At 45.1% G+C, this 22358-nt stretch overlaps 1 protein-coding gene across 4 annotated transcripts in view; it reads right to left on the reverse strand.

The window, feature by feature from the left end:
* The window catches only part of top2b (DNA topoisomerase II beta), a 214841-nt gene that overhangs the window by 102807 nt on the left and 89676 nt on the right, over window positions 1–22358 (reverse strand). For all 4 annotated transcript variants that reach the window (XM_085988535.1, XM_085988534.1, XM_085988533.1 and 1 more), the window contains 6 exons: window positions 3503–3613; window positions 3291–3396; window positions 2930–3039; window positions 2354–2446; window positions 2154–2268; window positions 1108–1229 (listed from right to left, as the gene is read on the reverse strand). In XM_085988535.1, the coding sequence (XP_085844661.1) occupies window positions 1108–1229; window positions 2154–2268; window positions 2354–2446; window positions 2930–3039; window positions 3291–3396; window positions 3503–3613 (657 nt within the window). The remainder of the gene's footprint in view (window positions 1–1107; window positions 1230–2153; window positions 2269–2353; window positions 2447–2929; window positions 3040–3290; window positions 3397–3502; window positions 3614–22358) is intronic.

Genomic DNA, 22358 nt, shown 5'->3' on the forward strand with positions numbered 1-22358 from the left:
TGGCAGCTATGCCCTTCAGGACTCGGCCAGGAGTGGTACTACCAAGTCCCTCTTGATGGACATTAAAACTCCCCCAACCCAGAGTACATTCTGTGCCCTTGCTACCCTCAGCTTCCTCCAAATAATAGTTAAACATGGGGAGTAATGATTCATCAATCGAGGGAGGGCAGTAGGTGATAATCAGCAGGAGGTTTCCTTGCCCATGATTAATCTGAAGCTGAGACTTTATGGGGGTCCAGTGACAATGTTAAGGACAGTCGGGGCCACTACCATCTGACTGTATATCACTGAGCCCCCAACCCTGGTGGGTCTGCCCTGCCAGTGGGACAGGACATACCCAGGGGTGGTGCTGGAGTAGTCGGGGGGATTGGCCGATAGCCATACTCACAGAATAATACCGGTCAGGCTGTTGCTTGGCTAGTCTGGGGGACAGCACTCCCAACTTTGGCACCAGTCCCCAGATGTTAGTGAAGAGGGCTTTGCAGGGTCGACTGGGTTGGTTGTACCTTAGTTGCGTCCTAATTCAGTGACTAGGCTGCAGCCGAGTGGTCCGTCTGGTTTTACTCATTTTTTGTAGTGGTTTGATGAAAATGAGTGGCTTGTAAGGCCACTTCAGAGGGCAGTTAAGAATCAACCACATTGGTGTAGAACTAGAGTCACATATAGGCCAAGCCAGGCAAGGAAGGCAAGTTTTCTTCCCCAAGAACATTAATGAACCAGTTGCATTTTTAAACAATCAGCCAGCTTCATGGTGACTTGTTCTTTATTATATTTTTATACTAGCTCTTTATTCCAGATTTATTTATTTATTTTTTATAAACTGAATTCAAATTCTCAAATTGGATTCGAACTAATCTGGGTCATTAATCTAGACCTCTGGATTACCAGTCCGGTAACACACTGGAGGGTTTACTTTTTGGATACAGTATACAAAAAAAAGACTAGCCTTTTGTGAATACAGACATATGCGATCACTCAGTGGTTCTGAATTTACCTCTATTTGTTGCGAAGACACGTATGCAAAAACTAAAATACGAACCACGGGTCTAATTGTTATTAGATGTGAACTACAAAAGCAATATAGAAATGTTTCGCTGTTTCACTTACCTCACCGTGGTGATAGGCTGACATTTCAGCCACTGAACCTGCTAATTGAGCAACCTTAACTTCTCGTTTGTCATTTCTCTTGTAGCATGTAAATAAGACTTTTCGCTGTCCAGGTTTTAAACCTGAAATAAAAGATTTATACAAATGTTACAATACTATCTACAGGAAACTCTTTTTTTATCCGGCACCGACTGGACCGGCGTGGTGCCAGTTTATCAAAAAGTCCGGATTACAGAGAGTTATAGTTAAAAGGAGAGCTCCGTACACCGTAACAAATCCAAGCGTCCCTGTTGCTTACCAACAGCTGCAAGAAGCCCGACCACAGACCAAGCGTCCCTGTTGCTTAGCAACAAGTGCAGGAACTTCCGATTACACAGCCAAGACTCAAGAAACAGCCACTAATATGAAGAAAAACTTAACTGAACCTACTCCTGAATTTTGCCGGTTAACCGAGATTTCCGGTTGTTTGGGTGCCGGTAAATCGAGAGTTTCCTGTAGCTTTAAGATACAGTTTTACTTCTTCTATATGTTTATTCTCAGGGGCTAGAAAAATCCAAGGGCGAGGCTGGGGGCATTTTTCAGAGATCAGGAAAAGAGAAAAATATCTCTGAAATGTATGAATTCTATTAAATCAGGTTAAGATGGTATATTTACCATTAGCACTAATTGGGAAACAAATTCATCAAAAATAAAACTTGTTTAAAGTTGTAACTACTTAAAAAATATACAAGTCTTCTAATTTTTTTGTCTTTCATTATACAGGTATTTTGTGTGCAGATTCTAAAATATCTAAAATCATAGGTTTCTTGTATTACAATTTCCCAATATTTAAGGTCAATAAGCTGGTTGCAATGGGGAAGGAGTAAACAGATTTTAGATTACACATCTTGAGCTAAAACTGAACACTGACTTATTTATTACAAAAAGTTCATAAAGGCACAGACTTTACGTTTGGGCACAATTCTGATAACTGTAAATCTACGCCATAAAGGAATAATCACAATAATACAAATTTAATAGGATAATTTCTAATCACAAATGCTTACCATCAACGAGAGAAGGAATGGACCTTTCATTGTCAGAATTTGAGAAAAGGATTAATTCCTTGTTGATGAAGTCATTGTACGTCAAGTACTTTGTTGCTGTTCCATATAAATATTGCTGTAAAATTGGATTTTGAAAAGTCACAATCATAAACACAAAACAGAACATTAGATATTAATGACTACAATTCAACATCACAGACCTCTGGCAACCCATGTAGCCTTCTCTGTCTTCTGTCTTCCATGAAATTGGTCAGCCATTCTTTTCGATCATCTATCTTCTTTTTGCTGAAAGCCTGAGATATTGAAATTTTCTAATTGTAGCATTAAAGACAGCTGGAAAGGTCACCATGTTGCAGTTTCTAGCGACTGATTATCCATGAAGTCATAATACCACTAAGAAATGTTTTACCAAACACAACTAAAATTATTAAATAATCTAATCATGACCTAACTTAAAGAAAAAAACCTGTCTGCCACTGAAATTCTTTCCTGTGAAGCGCCTTGGGATGCCTTACTATGTTAAAAGCGCTATATAAATATATAAGTAGTTGTTGTTTGGACTAAAAACAAACACATTTTTGGGTTTTTAATCCCCAGGAGTTTATTTTAATGAATACTCCTGAAACGAACGGCAATAGTGCGATCGTGATGTTTAAATACAACATTTATGCTGAATTTGACATGCAAGTGCTAGGTTTGCCCTGAAACATTTTAGCTGAATTCATTAAAAAAAATTGACAAGTTGAGATCTTTCATAATACTGTTATGTATAATACCAGGGTAATTGCAGCATCATCCTCTGGGCCAGCATATCTAAACATTATGCGATGTCTGTCCATATCAGCAAAGTATTCTTTTGCCTCTTTTGCTGTGCTGGTACCGAGACCTGTGTGAGACATATATTCCAGTCACTTTATAAGTGCATTTACTATGATTATTACTTAACATTAGCTCTAATGGGTACCTGCAATTGGCAGAATGAAACTCAACTCCGGTTCGAGAGTATATCAGCATTAAGAGAATTGTTGGCAGCTGTGCAAAAATACAAAATTACTAAATTAAATTAAGTCATGTTTGCCCCCACCTCCTATGGTTTTCACTTTTGACTGTTTTGAGTTAAACTTTTACATTACAAACCTTTGTAGTATTTTACTTTCCAAGATTTGTTGTTCTCTGCGTGTTTTTTCCACTCATCAAATTCAGGAACACTGTAGAATGCCAATTCTTGTTTATTTTTGGTAGCCTTTATTTAAAAAAAAGTATTAAAATCAGTGCTGCATATTTTAATTTTTATCAACAGGATTGTAGATTGTTCTTTGAAAACTGCAGTGATCTGAAGGTTCACTAGCCTTTACTAAAGGAGTAATGAATTCCTCCAAGAAATGATGCCTCAGAAGAGATGGCCAGTTGTGATGAAAGAAGTTAATCAGCAAGCCTTTGATGTGAGAGCCATCCTGATCCTGCAACATTTAAAGATATGCAAATGTCATATTAACTGTTTCAATCAAGTCATTATGATAAACTGCCAAGATTTTTTTGCTGAACAATTCATGAATTAATTGCTTAATCTCCTCAGACAATTTTTTTAAAATCCTTTTGCTTGTGTCATCCATCTGCAACTTGATCTGCCTCTCTTTCTCTATATACTTCTGAGTTTCTCTTATTGGTATGTCTCTGTATCTAACTATTGTTCTTTCTCTGCACTCCCTCCATCATAGGGAGGAATTCCATGACCAAGGCTCACAGTTGGGAGCACATTAACATAGGAAAGAATTTGTATTTATATAGTGCCTTTCTCACTGAGGCTACCTGAAAGCACTTTACAGCCAATTAATTATTTCAGCATGTAGTTACTGTAAAGGCAGAAAGTGAGGCAGCCAACTGCAATGCAGCAAGGTCCCATGAACAGCAATGAGATAAATGACCTATTAATGTTTTGATGGTGTTGGTCGAGGGATAAATGGCCAGGACACTGGCTAACTCCAGAGTGGGCTGCACAGAGCGGGATTAAAACGCAATGTATTCAAACAGAGTCTTTTATTTGGGCATTTGGAAAGAGTGGGAATTTCTGATAAGTATTAGGTAAGTAGTAGATGTAAAGTGAAATTTAGTTTAACATTTTGATTTTAACCCAGAACTTTAAAAACTGCAGTTAACAGAAGCTGCCTGCCAGGGGCAAGTAACTGTCAGTCAGCTGCAAGTGTTTATCTTGAATAGGTGCGATCACCAGGAGCAGGGGAGCCGAGTCAACACTTGCAAATTGGGTGAGGCTCCTAGAGTATAAAGTGTAAACAGGTCTGCAGAGCACAGAACAGTCTGCACAGAGCGGGATTAAAACAGAGTACTTAAACAGTGTTTTATTTGGGAATCTGGAAAGAGTGGGAATTCGGAGAAGGGGGGGAAGGAGTTGCTGCTTTTTGCCTACACGACTGGTACTGCTTTGTGTTACAGGTAGATATTTAATTTCGGTACCCAAATCTTAATCTAGATCAAGTAAGTAGTCATGAAACTACACTGTAAACTAAGTTACCTAATTACAAATATAATTAAATATAAAACAAGGTCATATAGGGATGGCAATGCTGCAATTGCAGCATGTGGGAGTTTGTGGAGAGCAGTGATCCCGGACAAGCACGTTTGCAGTAAGTGTTTGCATCTTGAGGAACTTCAGTTGAGAGTTTTTGAGCTGGAGTCTGAGGTGCAAACACCGAGGGGCATCAGGGATGGGGAGAGTTACCTGGACACTTTGATCCAGGAGGCAGTCACACCTATTAGGTTAGGTAATGGTCCAGGTCTGGTTAGTGGTCAGGGACAGGAGGGTGTGACTGCAACTCAGGCAAGTAAGGGGACCCCAGGTGCAGTGCTGGAGGAGCCTCAGCCTTTGCCCTTGTCCAACAGATATGGAGGTTCTTGCTGCCTGTGTGGATGAGGGAAAAGCCTGCAGGATGGATGAGCAAGCTGACCATGGCACCATGGTGCAGGAGGTCATTCAAGTGGTGGGGGTGAAAGGGAATGTAGTTGTGCTAGGGGACAGTGTAGTCAGGGGGATAGATACTGTTCTCTGCAGCCGCAACCGAGAGTGCCGAAGTTTGTGTTGCCTGCCTGGTGCCAGGGTTAAAGACATCTCTTCGCTGCGGGAAGGGGAGGAGCCAGTTGTCGTGGTCCACGTAGGAACCAACGACATAGGTAGAACTAGGAATGAGGTTCTGCTGAGGGAATTTGAGGAGCTAGGATCCAAATTAAAAAGCAGAACCAAAAAGGTAATAATCTCTGGATTGTTATCTGAGCCACGCGCAAATTGGCATAGGGACAAACAGATTAGAGGTGTAAATGCGTGGCTCAAAGAGTGGTGTGGGAGGAAGGGGTTTCAGTTCATGGGGCACTGGCACCAGTACTGGGGAAAGAGGGGGCTGTTCCGTTGGGACAGGCTCCACTTAAACCGGGCTGGGACCAGTGTCCTGGCGAACCGAATAACTACAGCAGTAGACAGAGCTTTAAACTAATGAAGGGGGGGGGGAAAGAGTAAATTTAAAAAAGTGTCAAGAGAAATGTCAAGGCTCTAGAGCAGAGTAGAGTTTTGGGTAAAAATAGAGTGGGTCAGGAAGGAGCAGAGAGAGTTACAAAGGTAATAAGGCATCAGTGACTAAGGTGACATCAGGGAAAAATAGAAATAAGTCAAAGCTAAAGGCACTATATCTGAATGCGCAAAGAATTCGCAACAAAATAGCGCAGGAAGAAATGAATAGGTTTGATCTAATAGCCTTTACAGAAACGTGGTTGCAATGTGGCCAAAGGTTGGGAACTAAATATTCCAGGATACTTAACTTTTAGACGAGATAGGCAAAATGGAAAAGGAGGAGGGGGTAGCCCTGATAATAAAAGGATGGGATAAAGACAATAGCTAGAAAGGATCTTAGCTCCGAAAATCAAGAAGTAGAATCAGTTCTGGTGGAGCCAAGAAACAGCAAGGGGCAGAAAACATGGCTGGGAGTTGTTTATAGGACCCCAAACAGTAGATGTAATGTAGAGCAGAGTATAAATCAGGAAATTAGAGGCACATGTAACAAGGGTAATACAGTAATCATGGGGGACTTTAATCTATATATAAACTGGGCAAACCAAATTTGCAGTACTAGTGTGGAGGACGAATTCATGGAATGTACACAAGATAGTTTTCTAGATCAGTATGTTGAGGAACCAACTAGGGAACAGGCTACTTTAGATCTAGTATTGTGCAACGAGAAAGAGTTAATTAATAACCTTGTAGTAAAGAGGCTTTTAGGGAAGGGTGATCATTATATGATGGAATTTTATATTGAGTTTGAAAGTGATTTGGTTAAATCTGAAATTAGGGTCTTAAATCTTAAAGCAAACTACAGGAAACTTTCGTTTATCCCGAGGTTAAATGTCCGGAAAGCTCTATCTACCGGCAAAATTCAGGAGTCGGTTCAGATAATGTTTTTTCTTTTCGTTGCTTCTTTTCCCCAGTCCTGGCTCTGCAAGCGTCTCTGTAGCTAAGCAACAGCTTCAGCTAGACGCTTGCAAGCTGCGCCGACTGTTTTGAAGCTGTTGCTAAGCAACAGGGTTTGTTGCTTCACACGGAGCTCTGAGCTCCGTATGTTTTAACATTAGCGCTGGTTTCTACAGCAGTTTTGATCGAACGGCACCAGCTCGGTCCCGTCGGTGCTGGATACCAGAAAGTTTCCTGTACATAGATATGAGGGGCAAGTTAGCCAAGGTAGATTGTGAAACTACATTAAAAGGTGTGGCGGCAGAGAATCAATGGCTAGCATTTAAAGAATGAATACATAATTTACAACAAATATAATGTTGCCAAAAAGAGTAGTAAGCCTGAGGATTGGGAAGATTTTAGAATTCAGCAAAGGAGGACCAAGAAATTGATAAAGGGAAAATAGAATGAGAGTAAATTAGAGAGAGGCATAAAAAGACTGTAAAAGCTTCTATAGGTGTGTAAAAAGGAAAAGATTAGCAAAAGTAAATGTGGGTCCCTTACAAGCGGAGGCAGGAGAAATTATAATGGAGAATAAGGAAATGGCAGAGAAATTAAACCAATACTTTGTGTCTGTCTTCACGGAAGAAGACGCAAAAGATTCCCAGAAATGGTGGAGAACCAAAGGTCTAGTGAGAATGAGGAACTGAAATAAATTAGTATTAGTAAAAAAAAAAGGTACTGGAGAAATTAATGGAACTGAAAGCTGATAAATCCCCTGGACCTGATGGCCTACATCCTAGGGTTTTGAAAGAGGTGGCTATTGAGATAGTGGATGCATTGGTTGTCATTTTCCAAAATTCCAGATTCTAGAACGGTTCCCACTGTTTCGTAGGTAGCAAATGTAACCCAACTATTTAAGAAAGGAGAGAGAAAACGGGGAACTACAGACCAGTTAGCCTGACATCAGCAGTAGGAAAAATGCTAGAATCTATTATTAAGGACATGGTAACAGGGCACTCACAAAATAATAGGATTGGGCAGAGTCAACACGGATTTATGAAAGGGAAATCGTGTTTGATGAATCTGTTGAGAGTTTTTTGAGGTTGTAACTAGCAGAATAGACAAGGGGGAACCAGTGAATGTGGTGTATTTAGATTTTCAGGAGGCATTCGATAAGGTGCCACACAAGAGGTTATTAAACAAAGTTAGGGCTCATGGGATTATATACTAGCATGGATGGATTGAGGATTGGTTAATGGACAAAAAACAGATTTGGAATAAACGGGTCATTTTCGGTTTGACAGGCTGTAACTAGTAGGGTACTCAAGGATCAGTGCTTGGGCCTCAGCTATTCACAATCAGAATTATAACGGCACAGGAGGCCATTCGGCCCATGCCAGCTCTCTGTAGAGCAATCCAGTCAGTTCCATTTCCCCGCTCTATCCCCGTAGCCCTGCAAGTTTATTTCCCTCAAGTGCCTATCCAGTCTCCCCTTGAAAACACTATGGTCTAAAAATTGAGTAGCGCCCCGATTGGGGGGCTAACTTCGCCGGGGCGCTAAAAGTAGCGCCCCTGAAAAATTAGCGTCCTCGCGCCGGAAATTGAGTGGTTGCGCCCCAAGAGGGAAGCGGGACGCTACTGGAAGCGCCCCGCATCCCTCTTGGGGCGCTGAGAGTCAATATTGCGGCGTTATGTGCCGCAGTGCCACACGCTGCGCCGCGGTATTGCAGGCCTTCCTCCCCTTCTTAAAGGGGAGGGGCCTTGTACAGCGTGACCTGGGGCCCAGCTGGGCCCCCGGGGATCGGGAGTGCAGGCAAAAGAGCCCGGCACTCAAGAGAAGTGCCGGGCTCTTGGAGCGCAGCCAGCACTCCGCTGGGGGGGGGGGGGGGGGGGGGGGCGGTTTCCAGGAGGTCTAGGACGGGAGCGCAGGCAAGTGCTGGCAGGTGGCCAGCAACAAAAATGACCGCCCCGCACCTCGCCTTTAAATTCCGCCTCCCCGGTCGCAGGTACTCCCCCCGACCCCGTCGGACATAGCGTCCGGCGGTAAGTCGGGGGGGGGGGCTCCCGAAGATCGTGGCTGGGGCGTGAGCGGGGTGCTGCGCACACCAATGACGTCATCGCCAGCGGCAAAGCACCGCAGGGAGCTACTAGTTAGCGCCACCACTAACCTCCCGCTGAATTTTGCGGGAGGCATGGGCAGTGCCGCGCCCGGGCGCTAGTTGGTTTGCGCCTCATTAGCGCCCTCTTAAGGCGCTAACGGGAGGCGCAACCAACTGAATTTTTCCCCGAGTCTCCACTTCCATCGGCAGCAAATTCCAGGTCATCACCACTCGCTGTATAAAAAAGATTTTCCTCACATCTCCCCTGAATCTCTTGCCGAAAACCTTAAATCTATGTCCCCTAGTCCTTGTACCATCAACTAGTGGGAACAGCCTTTCCCCGTCTAACTTATCCAAACCCATCATAATCTTGTACACCTCTATCAAATCACCCCTCAACCTCCTTTGCTCTAATGAAAACAAATCCAGCTTCTCCAACCTGTCCTTGTAGCCAAGATGCCCCATCCCCAGACCATTCTGGTAAATCTCCTCTGCACCCTCTCAAGGGCCTTCATATCCTTCCTGAAGTGTGGTGACCAGAACTGGATGCAATACTCCAGTTGTGGCCTAACCAGCGCTTTATAAAGGTTCAGCATAACTTCTCTACTTTTGTAATCAATACCTCTATTTTTGAAGCCCAAGATCCCATATGCTTTGTTAACCACTCTCTCAGGTCCCTGAAGGTGGCAGGACATACTATGTACATTAACTCCCAGGTCCCTCTGTCACTGCACACTTTTTAAAACTGTGCCATTAAGTGTATATTGCCTCTCCCGATTTCTTCTGCCAAAATGTATCACCTCACACTTCTCTATTAAATTCCATCTGCCACTTGTCTGCCCATTCTGCTAGCCTTTCTATGTCCTGTTGCAGTCGATTGGTATAATCACTGTTTGCCACACCAAGTTTGGTGTCATCAGCAGATTTAGAAATTCTACTCTGTATTCCAATATCCAGGTCATTTTTTTAAAAATTTATTTATATATACTCACACACACAGGTAGACTACCCTTTATCCGAACTTCCAAAAACCGAAACCCTCTAAAAACCGAAGGTTTTTTCGGTCAGCGTAAGTCGTGCGCACGACATGACCAGAGTGGCGCACGACTTACGCTGAGCAGAGGGTCAGCGTAAGTCATGCGCACGACCCCCCGCGGACCCCGACGGACCCTCCCGCCGACCCCCGCGGACCCCGACCCCCCCCGACTTACGCTGAGCAGAGGGTTAGCGTAAGTCGTGCGCACGACCCCCCACCGACCCACCTGACTCTCTTCCAAAGGCTCGAAAGCAACGAGAGCTCTGAGCCCACGGCGGTGCCGGCCCCTGTTCCGACTGAGCACGACGACCTGTTGGTGGAAATGCGGAACTTCATTGCATTCCAGGCTAGCAGCGACAGACAAGCCACGACTGCGGACCCCCCCGCGGACCCCCGCCGACCCCGACCCCCGCCGACCCACCTTCCGAAATCTGAAATTTTCCGAAAACCGAAACACGGCTGGTCCCGAGGTTTTCGGATAAAGGATAGTCTACCTGTATCAAAAAAAGCAGTAGCCCCAGCACTGACCCTTGGGGAACACCACTGTCTACCATCCTCCAGTCTGAAAAACAGCCATTTACCACAATTCGCTGTTTTCTGTCCTTAAGCCAATTCCTTATCCAAGCTGCCACTGACGCACCTATTCCATGTGCCTTAATTTTGTTAACTAGCCTTCTATCTGGTACTTTGTCAAACGCCTTCCGAAAATCCATGTAGACAACATCCATTGCATTCTCTTCATCAATCCTCTCTGTTACTTCATTGAAAAATTCAATTAGATTAGTCAAACATGATCTTCCTTTTACAAACTTGTGTTGGCTCTCCTTAATTAGCTTAAACCTCTCCAAATGCCCGTTAATTTTTTCCTTGATTATTGTTTCTAAAACTTTACCCACCACTGATGTTAAACTGACCAGCCTGTAGTTACTAGGATTGTCCTTACACCCTTTCTTGAACAATGGTGTCACATTTGCCACTTTCCAATCCTCAGGCACCTCCCCTGCATCTAAGGAAGATTGGAAAAGTATGGCAAGCCCTTCCGCTATCTCCTACCCCAATTCACTTTGCAACCTGGGATGCAAGCCATCTGGACCAGGCGACTTGTCCACTCTAAGCATACCCAGCCTTTCTAGTACATCCTGTCTGTCAATTTTCACCCCTTCCATTGCTTCTACCGATATTTTGTCAGCATCCACCTCCTGAGTAAACACCGATACAAAGTACTCATTGAGTATTCTAGCCTTGCCCTGCACCTCTAAGCATATGTCACCTTCTTTGTCTCTAATAGGCCCCACCCCGCCTTTTACTACCTGCTTACTGTTTACATGCCGGTAGAAGATTTTTGGGTTCCCTTTTATGTTAACCGCCATTCTACTCTCATATTCTCTCTTTACCAATCTTATTTTCATCTTCACTTGCTCTCTCAACTTATTGCATTTGGTCTGGTTCTCCCTTGAAGAAGTCACCTGACATTCATCATACACCCTGATTTTTTGTTTCATTATCTTCTCTAAATCCCTCGTCATCCAAGGAGCCCTTGCTTTGGTTCCCTTACCCTTCCCTCTTGTTGGAATGTACCTAGCCTGTACTTGGAAATCTCCTCCTTAAAGATCACCCATTGTACCATTACAGTTTTTCCTGTCAGTCATGGGCTCCATTTTACCCTGGCTAGATCTTTTGCATCCCATTGAAGTTAGCCCTATTCCAGTTTAGAAGTTGCACTCTAGATTGTTCCTTGCTTCTCTCCATTGCTAATCTAAATCTTATGATACGATGATCACTCGTACCCAAGTGTTCTCCCACAGACACTTGGTCAACCTGGCCCACCTCATTCCCCAGCACCAGATCCAGCAATGCCTCCTTCCTAGTTGGGCCAAGAACATACTGGTCAAAGAAATTCTCCTGAACACATTTCAGAAATTCCTCCCCCTCCTTTCCCTTTACCCTAGCATTATCTCAATCGATATTTGGGTAATTAAAGTCCCCCAATATCAGCACTCTTTTGCTCTTGCATATCTCTGCAATTTCCCTGATTTGCTCCTCTACCTCCCTCTCACTATTTAAAGGCCTATAGAATACCCCCCAATAGCGTGATCATACCCTTTTTGCTCAACTCGAACCAAATGGATTCTGTCCTTGTCCCCTCAAGAACATCCTCGCTTTCCAACACTACGTCTTCCTTAATCAGCACTGCCACCCCACCTCCCTTTTTTCCTTCCCTATCTTTTCTGAACACCTTGTACCCTTGAATATTAAGTGCCCAGTCCTCACCGTTTTTAAGCCACGTTTCCGTTATTGCCACACAGCTAATAGTGCTTGTAGCTCACCAACCTTATTCACCACACTGTGATTTGGATGAAGGGACCAAATGTAATATATCCAAGTTTGCTGATGATACAAAGCTGGGTGCAAATGCAAGTTGTGTGGAGGATGCAAAGAGGCTTCAAGGGGATATAGACAGGTAGGAGATTCTGTGAGTATACAGAGCGGGAGAGTCGGTAAGTATAAAGATTATAAACTGTATATAGACAATGGAGTGATATTCCAAACCTTGAAAACCTAATTAGTTAAATAAAATACAATTGAGATGGCAGGGCAGGTGATGTGTTGTAGCTGTAGCATGTGGGAGCTGGTGGACACCAGTGTGATCCACAGCGACCACATCTACAGTAAGTATCTGCAGCTCGAGGAACTTCAGCTCAGAGTTGATGAGCTGGAGTCCGAGCTTCAGACACTGCGATAAATCAGGGAGGGAGAAAGTTACCTGGATGCTTTGTTCCAGGAGGCAGTCACACCCCTTAGGTTAAATACTTCAAATCTGGTTCGTGGTCAGGGACAGGAGGGTGTGACTGCAAGTGAGGCAGGTATGGAGATCCAGAAGGTAGCATTGGAGGAGCCTCAGCCCTTGCACTTGTCCAACAGGTACGAGGTTCTTGCAGCCTGTGTGGACGAGAGCAGGGACTGCAGGGAGGATGAGCAAGCTGACCACTGCACCATGGTACAGGGGGCCATTCAAGTTAGGGGAGTAAAAAGGAATGTAGTAGTGGTAGTGGACAGTATAGTTAGGGGGATAGATACTGTTCTCTGCAGCTGAGAGCGCGAGTCCCGAAAGTTGTGTTGCCTGCCCGGTGCCAGGGTTAAGGACATCTCCTCAGGACTGGAGAGGAACTTGGAGTAGGAGGGGAAAGATATAGTTGTCGTGGTCCACATAGTCCTACCTATGTCATTGGTACCTAAGAAAGAGGTTCTGCTGAGGGAGTATGAGCAGCTAGGGGCCAAGCTAAAAACCAGAACCACAAAAGTAATAATCTCTGGATACAGGAAACTTTGGTTTATCCGGAGGTTGTATGTCCGGAATACTTGATCTAACAGCAAAAATCAGGAGCCGTTTTCTGTAAGTTTTTTTAGATCTCGTTTTTTTTTTCCCCCCCCAGTCAGGCACTGCAAGGTCTGTAGCTATAGCAACAGCTTCAGCTAGAGACGCTTGCAGCTGCAGCCGACTCTTTAGAAGCTGTTGCTAAGCAACAGTGTTTGTTGTCAGATACGGAGATGAAAACCTCCGTGTGCTTCAACATTAACTTTGTCTGTCCGGCAGTTTTGATAGATCGGCAACACGCCGGTCCCGGATATCACAAAGTTTCCTGTAACTACCGGAGCAAATTGGCATACGGTCAATAAGATCAGAGAGAGGAATGCATGGCTCAAAAGATTGGTGTGGGAGAAATGGGTTTCGATTCATGGGGCACTGGCACCAGTACCAGTACTGGGGAAAGAGGGAGCTGTTCTGTTGGGACGGGCTTCACTTGAACCATGCTGGGACCAGTGTCCTGGCGAATCGAGTAACTAGGGCGGTAGATAGGGCTTTAAACTAGATAGTGGAGGGGGGGGGGGGGGGGAGGGGGAATTTAGAAAGTCAAAGAGAAAGGCAATAGTGCAGGGTAGCGATCGAGGTAATGATCACCAGAGTGTGACAGGAGAAGACAGAGCATACAAACATAAGCGTGCACCAGCAAATAGTTACAGAGTTGGTAAAAATGGTATAAAGAAAAAATTAAAAGCTCTTTATCAGAATGCACACAGCATTCTTAACAAGATGGATGAGTTGATGGCACAAAGAAATAAATGGGTATGATCTGATAGCCATTACAGAGAAGTGGTTACAAGTGACCAAGGCTGGGAACTGAATATTCAGGGGTATTTGACATTTCAGAAGGATAGGCAGAAAGGAAAAGGAGGTGGGGAAGCTCTATTAATAAAGGATGAGATCAGTGCAGTGGTGAGAAATGATATTGGCTAAGATCAAGATGTAGAATCAGTTTGGGTGGAGATAAGAAATACTAAGGGAAATAAGTCACTGGTGGGAGTAGTCTATAGGCCCCCTAACAGTAGCTACACTGTAGGACAGAGTATAAATCAAGAAATAATAGGGGCTTGTGGCTTGTAAGAAAGGTACTGCAATAATCATGGGCGATTTTAATCTTCATATAGATTGGACAAATCAAATTGGCAAGGGTAGCCTTGAGGACGAGTTCACAGAATGTATTCGGGATGGTTTCTTAGAACAATACGTTGTGGAACCAACCAGGGAGAAGGCTATTTTAGATCTGGTAATGTGTAGTGAGACAGGATTAATTAATGATCTCATAGTAAAGGATCCTCTAGGGAAGAGTGATCATAGCATGATAGAATTTCAAATTCAGTTTGAGGGTGAGAAACCTGGGTCTGAAACTAATGTCCTAAACTTAAATAAAGGCAATTACAAAGGTAAGACGACAGATTAGGCTAAAGTAGACTGGGAAAATAGATTAACGGGTAAGACAGTAGATAAGCAGAGGCAGACATTTAAGGAGATATTTCATAACTCTCAGCAAAGGTTTATTTCAGTGAGAAAGAAAGACTACGAGAAGGATGAACCACCCGTGGCTAACTAAGGAAGTTAAGGATGGTATCAAATTGAAAGAAAAGGCATACAATGTTGTGAAGATTAGCGGTAGGCCAAAGGATTTGGAAATTTTTACAAACCAGCAAAGGATGACTAAAAAAAGAGGAAGATAGATTATGAAAGTAAACTAGCAAAAAATATAAAAACAGACAATAAGAGCTTCTACAGGTATAAAAAAGTGAAGAGTAGCTAAAGTAAACGTTGGTCCCTTAGAGAATGGGACTGGGGAATTAATAATGGGAAACAGGGAAATGGCAGAGACTTTGAACAAATATTTTGTATCGGTCTTCATGGTAGAAGACACTTAAAGCATCCCAATAATAATTGATAATCAAGGGGCTATAGGGAGGGAGGAACTTAAAACAATGACTATCACTAGTGGAAAAAGTACTAGGCAAACTAATGGGACTAAAGGCTGACAAGTCCACTGGACCTGATGGCCTACATCCTAGGGTCTTAAAAGAAATGGCTGCAGAGATAGTGGATGCGTTGGTTGGAATCTACCAAAATTCCCTGGATTCTGGAGAGGTCCCAGCGAATTGGAAAACCGTAAATGTAATGCCCCTATTTAAGAAAAGGAGGGAGGCAGAAAGCAGGAAACTATAGACCAGTTAGCCTAACATCTGTCATTGGGAAAATGCTGGAATCCGTTATTAAGGAAGTAATAGCAGGACATTTAGAAAATCATAATAAAACCATGTTGGCTCTGCTTGATTGTATGAAAGGGAAATCGTGTTTGACAAATTTACTAGAGTTTATTTGAGGATGTAATGAGCAGGGTGGATAAAGGGGAACCAGTAGATGTAGTGTATTTGGATTTCCAGAAGACATTCGATAAGGTGCCACATAAAAGGTTACTGCACAAGAACTCGCGGGGTTGGGGGGTGATACATTAGCATGGATGGATGGGGTTGGGGGGGGGGGGGGTGATACATTAGCATGGATGGATAGGCTAACTAACAGAAAACAAAAGTCAGGTAAATGGGTCATTTTCCAGTTGGCAAACTGTAACTAGTGGGGTGCCACAGGGATCAGTGCTGGGGCCTCCACTATTTACAATCTATATTAATGACTTGGATGAAGGTGCCGTGTGTACTGTAGCCAAATTTGCTGATGATACAAAGATAGGTGGGAAAGCAAGTTGTGAGGAGGACACAAAGAGTCTGCAAAGAGATATAGATAAAGTGAGTGGGCAAAAATTTGGCAGATGGAGTATAATGTGGGAAAATGTGAGGTTATCCACTTTGGTAGGAAAAATAAAAAAGCAAAATTATTTAAATGGAGAAAGACTACATAATGCTGCGGTACAGAAGGATCTGGGGGTCCTTGGATACGAAACACAAAAAGTTAGCATGCAGGTACAGCAAGTAATTAGGAAGGCAAATGGAATGTTGGCCTTTATTGCAAGGGGGATGGAGTATAAAGTAGGGAAGTCTTGCTACAACTGTACAGGGCGCTGGTGAGACCACACCTGGAGTACTGCGTGTAGTTTTGATCTCCTGATTTAAGGAGGCAGTTCAGAGAAGGTCCACTAGGTTAATTCCTGAGCGGAAGAGGTTGTCTTATGAAGAAAGGTTGAGCAGATTGGGCCGATACTCATTGGAGTGAAGAAGAATGAGAGGTGATCTTATTGAAACATAGAAGATTCTGAGGGGGCTCGACAGGGTAGATGCAGGGAGGATGTTTCCCCTCATGGGGGAATCCAGAACTAGGGGGCACAGTTTCAGGATAAGGGGTCGCCCATTTAAAACGGAGATGAGGAGGAATTTCTTCTCTGAGGGTCGTCAATCTTTGGAATTCTCTACCCCAGAGAGCTGTGGAGGCTGAGTCATTGAATATATTCAAGGCAGAGATACACATATATTTGAGCTACAGGGGAGTCAAGGGTCATGGGGAGCGGGCAGAAAGTAGAGTTGAGGTAGAAGATCAGCCATGATCTTATTCAATGGCGAAGCAGGCTCGAGGGGCCAAATGGCCTACTCCTGCGCCTATTTCTTATGCTCTTCAGTGAACACCCCCCACAGACTTCATCCAAGTCAGGAAAACAAAGAAATATAAGCTTTGGGTAAATGAAAGATCAGGGCAAAAATAGTTAGTTTGCCAAGCATAAAAATGAAAACAAGGAGCCAATATTCTTTTATGAAAGGAGGGTGGAGCCTTTCCTTATGCATTTAAGTACTCATGGATAAGGATAGTGCAGAAAAGTGGGGTTGAGGTAGAAGATCAGCCATGATCTTACTGAATGGCGAAGCAGGATCGAGGGGGCTAAATGGCCTACTCCTGCGCCTATTTCTTATTTTATGTTCTTCCCTGGACCTTCTCGTTTAATTTGTATATTTCGTTTTTCTTTCTGTATGCCTCCCTCATTTCACTGTCTTTCTTTCTATATGTCTTGATCTCTTTCCTTCCATCTTTCACCTCCCACGTAGACCTGGAGCCAGAATCAGGAAATGGTCCAGTCTCTCCCCAGGAATGAAGGGGGATGGCATGCATGTTTCACTGCCACCTGGTCTCCATCTTTCTACTTTTTCTTGCAGTGAAATCTAAAGCTGAAAGTTGGTAAGCTGCAGCAACAGGACTTGTAGAGTTATGGACAGCAGCAGAAGCTGGGGTTGAAGCAGGGGCGTGAGCCCAAGCAGCAGTTCAGCAGGACCTGGATCCACAGGGAGTGACAACAGCAGCGAGATCTGTAGCAAACCCCAAGTATGAGGTCTCTTTTTGCTAGGCTGTTCCAGTGACATCAATTATGGGGACTATCCTGACGTAATTTAATTGCAAGCAACAGTGAACACTGTAATGTATGTACCTTTATAAGGGAGAGAACTACTTTTTACAGCTCCTGTATACTGTAGTACCGGCAGTGACCACACCTGTATATAAACCCTGAGTAGTGATCTGCAGTTAGTTCTAGAGTAACCCTCATTCAGTAAACACCTGTTGAATCGTTCCCTGCGGTCTGATTATTGAAGGACACAACATTAAGATATCTAACATTGGCGACGAGCAGATTCGAACCTACCTGCAACTCTGCATCACCTCCCAGGGATTCGCTCCTGGGGAACAGTGGAAGAAGGTCGAGTCCAGAAGCACGGGCGTCGACCACGGGCAACCGCCCAGTCATCCAGCGGAGATTTGAGCATCGCAGGGGAGGCGGTCAAGAGCCAGGCTTGGCTTTCCAGTCACGGTGGTCCAGCGAAACGGGCTGGCAACAGGTACTGCGCAGACCCTTCCCGGACAGCGACGGGCTAGAGCCCGACTGGGCGGCACAGAAAAAGGCCGAGCAGCATCGACGGGGGAGAGGGGGCAGAGCGCACAGGGCGCAGCCGGTGTTCAGGACCGAGCGGCGTCAACGGGGGGAGAGAGAGCAGAGCGCAGCCGGTGTTCAAGGGCCGAGCAGCGTCAACAGGGCAAGAGAGGCGCGCAGGAAAACGCGAGGCGCTGCCATTGCCACGAGGACCGCAGAGAGCGGCGTTGGCAGCAGCGCACGAAACCCACAGGGCATCGCCATTTGCCACGAGGACCGCAGAGAGCAGCGTTGGCAGCAGCGCGGGAGACGCCATTTTAAGCCGCAGCAGGGAAGAAAGGAAAGCTCGGGAGACGCCATTTTAAGCCGCAGCGGGGAAGAAAGGAAAGCGCGGTAGACGCCATTTTAAGCCAGTCTAACCACACCCAAAAATGCCGAAGAGTGGCAGTATCACAGCGTTCGACAATGAAGTCGAAGATTGGACGACATATGTCGAACGCATAGAAGTATACTGCAAGGCGAATGAAGTGCCAGATGACAAGAAAGAGCTGGTATTGTTGAATTCAATGGGTGCAAAAACATATGGCTTACTACGAAACCTAGTAACCCCAGAGAAGCCAGTAGAAAAGGATTTTGAAAACATAGCGTCAATCCTACAGGACCACTTAAACCCCACACCGCTGCTGATAGCAGAAAGATTTAAGTTCCACAAAAGGAACCAGCAAAAAGATGAAAGTAATGCTGAGTGTTTAACGGAACTGCGCAAGCTATCGAAACACTGCCAGTTTGGAACGGGACTAGCAGATACGTTAAGGGACAAGTTTGTGTGTGGGCTTCAAAGTGAAGGAACCCAGAAACGCTTCTATCAGAAAAGGATCTTACGCTGGACAAGGCTTTCAGCATTGCAGTATCACACGAAGCAGCAGCACGGGGTGCTGCAGAGATACAACAGAGACCGCAAGAATATGGGACAAATGAAATGTCATACGGAACAGTGAAGTGCTATCGCTGCGGCAGAACAACACACGACCACAATGATTGCTGGTTCAAGGACAAAGTGTGCAGACAGTGTGGAAAAGTAGGACACATAGCAAGAGTCTGCAGGTCGGGAAAGAAAATCAGCAGCAAGAAATCTCCACAGGAGAAGTACAAGAAGGTACATAAGGTGACGGAGAGTAGTCAGACGAACAGAAGAGTGATACAGACTCCAGAAGCAAGGAGCTGGGTTGTCTGAAACTACATAATGTGATCAAAACAGAGGATCACCAAACTATCTGGGTCATGCTCAAGATAGCCGGAGTCCAAGTGAAAATGGAATTGGACACAGGATCAGCCCGAACAGTCATAAACCGAAGGGACTACAAGCGGCTATTCTCACATATACCCTTGAGAGATACAAAGATTGTCTTGAAGACGTACACGGGGCAAAAAGTCTACCCCAAAGGAAAAATAAGGGTGACCGTTATATATAACGGTAAGGAAACACCAAAACTAGACCTGTATGTATTGCAAGATGGAAGACCACCATTACTGGGACGTGAATGGATCCGGAAAATACAACTGGATTGGCATTCCATACAGGCACTGACTGTGGCTGACAAAAAGGATGACGATGTCACACCTGGGCGACTGTCAAAGATCCTAACTGACGCGAAAGAAGTGTTCCAGCAAGGACTCGGAACACTAAAAGGCATGACAGCGATGATTAAAATTGAAGAAAACGCAAGCCCCAAATTATTATTATTTTTTTTTTTTTTTTTTTTTTTTTTTTTTTTTAAGGCCAGACCGGTACCTTATGCGATCCGCCCAGCCGTCGAAGCAGAGCTGGAGAGTCTGGAACGTTCAGGTGTACTGTCCAAGGTAGACTGGAGCGAGTGGGCTACACCCATCGTCCCTGTGATGAAAAAGTCGTTGAGCAGCACGCCTGGGGAACCAAGGAAGGTTCGCATCTGTGGGGACTTTAAGGTAACAGTGAACCCGGTCCTTCACACCGTACAATAGCCACTTCCGCGGATTGAAGATATTTTCGCCTCGCTATCTGGAGGGAAACGCTTCACTAAGATTGATCTGGCCCAGGCGTATCTGCAAATGGAGGTAGAAGAAGCATCAAAAAAATACCTCACAATCAACACCCATAAAGGTCTCTACCAATACAACCGGCTGGTATTCGGGGTAGCATCAGCTCCGGCTATTTGGCAGAGGGCAATGGAACAAGTCCTGCAAGGGATCCCAGGGACCCAGTGTTATTTGGACGACATCCTGGTCACGGGCGAAAATGACAGTGATCACCTTGCCAACCTGGAGCAGGTGCTCACTAGATTGCAGGAATATGGGCTCCGAGCTAACCGCCCCAAATGCGAGTTTTTTAGAAAACAGATCTCGTATTGTGGCCACGTTATCGATAAAGAGGGGTTACATAAGTCCCCAGAGAAGATTGAGGCAGTAGTCAAGGCTCCAGCACCGGAAAATGTGTCACAACTGAGGTCGTTCCTCGGGCTGGTAAACTACTACCATAAGTTCTTGCCAAATTTGTCTACAATACTACACCCACTAAACACCCTACTGCAAACTGGGGTGCCATGGAAGTGGAGTGACGAATGTAGACGAGCTTTCCAGAAGAGCAAATCACTAATCACATCGAAAGAGGTATTGGCCCATTACAACCCAGCATTACCAATTCGGTTGGCATGTGATGCGTCAACCTGCGGCATTGGAGCGGTGCTGTCGCACAAATTCTCGGACGGCTCAGAGAGGCCAATAGCCTTTGCGTCACGATCACTAACCTCAGCCGAGCGTAACTACGCCCAGATTGACAGGGAGGCCCTCAGCCTAGTGTGGGGAGTGAAAAAGTTCAATCACTATCTACACGGGCAGAAGTTCACCTTGCTGACTGACCACCAACCACTTGTCTCCATTTTTAATCCGAAGAAGGGTGTTCCGGTGATGACTGCGCAACGGCTACAAAGATGGTCCCTTTTTCTAGGGGCGCACCAATATGAAATCGAGTATAAGGGCACGAAACAGCATGGAAACGCTGATGGGCTATCACGCCTGCCACTGCCTACTGCGGAGGAAGCACCAGCAGTGGATCCTGTCGAAATATTTCGTTCGACTATAATTGAATGCTTGCCAGTAACTAACGCTGGTATAGAGAAGGAGACCCGAAATGACCCGACACTGTCTCGGGTATATGATTTGACGGTGAGGGAATGGTCAGCACATGGCGACTCACTGTTGCCAGCATTCTCATCCAGAAGAGAACAGCTGTCAGTATGCCAGGGGACCTTGATGTGTGGATCCCGAGTGGTAATTCCACCCAAGTTAAGGGAGAGAGTGCTCAATGAGCTTCAACAAGGTCATCTGGGAGGGGTGAAAATGAAAAGCCTTGCTAGGGCTTATGTGTGGTGGCAGGGGATCGATCAGCAAATTGAGGACCTGACAGAGCTGCTCAGGATGCCAGAAGGTCCAAAATGCACCACCACATGCCCCTCTACACCCATGGGAGTGGCCCTCATCTCCATGGCAACGGGTGCATATTGATTTTGCTGGTCCATTCATGGACTCAATGTTTTTAATAGCCGTGGATGCGCACTCGAAATGGCCCGAGGTGATCAAAATGTCCTCCACCACCACGGAGAAAACTATTGCAGTCCTACAGACCATTTTTGCCAGGAACGGCTTGCCAGAGCAGATTTGCTCTGATAACGGACCACAGTTTGTGTCCGAAGAGTTTCGAAGATTTATGAAAAGGAATGGGGTAAGGCATTGCACATCCGCCCCGTATCATCCAGCCACAAATGGATTGGCTGAGAGGTTCGTACAAACCTTTAAAAAAGCAGTAAGGGCCATGTGCGATGACGACATTCCACTGCAGCAGAAGGTGGACAATTTCCTGTTAGCCTACAGAAATGCGACACATGCAGTCACCAACCAGGCCCCGGCCATGATGTTCTTTAACCGAAGGTTGAGATCTCGTCTGGATTTGCTCAGACCAAATGTACGAAGAGATGTTGAGAGTAAGCAATTCCAGCACATCAATGAGAAGCCGACAAGGAGCTTCAATGTAGGGCAACCAGTCTTGGCCCGCAACTACCGAACAGAGAAATGGCAACCAGGAACGATATGCACACGGCAGGGGCCACTAATGTACACAGTGGATGTTGGGGAGAACATTGAGAGACGCCATGCTGACCAGATCCTAGAGTCACAGGAACGAGTCAACCCCATGTCTCGGCCATACGTACCTGGTGAGGAACCCGACGTACAGGTCGCATCTACCCCAGAAACAGTCGCATCGGAAGCTGATGAACCAACCGACAACAGGGGGCCAGAATCGCCTCTGCACCAAGAGCAAGACACTCGGGAAAGGCGCTATCCGGAAAGGATCAGGAAGCCTCCCCAAAGACTGAATTTATAAATAGACTATTTTCA

This window comes from Somniosus microcephalus, chromosome 5 (genome assembly GCF_052327205.1).
Source record: "Somniosus microcephalus isolate GS21.2 chromosome 5, FLI_Smic_1.0, whole genome shotgun sequence".
In the NCBI taxonomy this organism is placed as follows: Eukaryota; Metazoa; Chordata; class Chondrichthyes; order Squaliformes; family Somniosidae; genus Somniosus; species Somniosus microcephalus.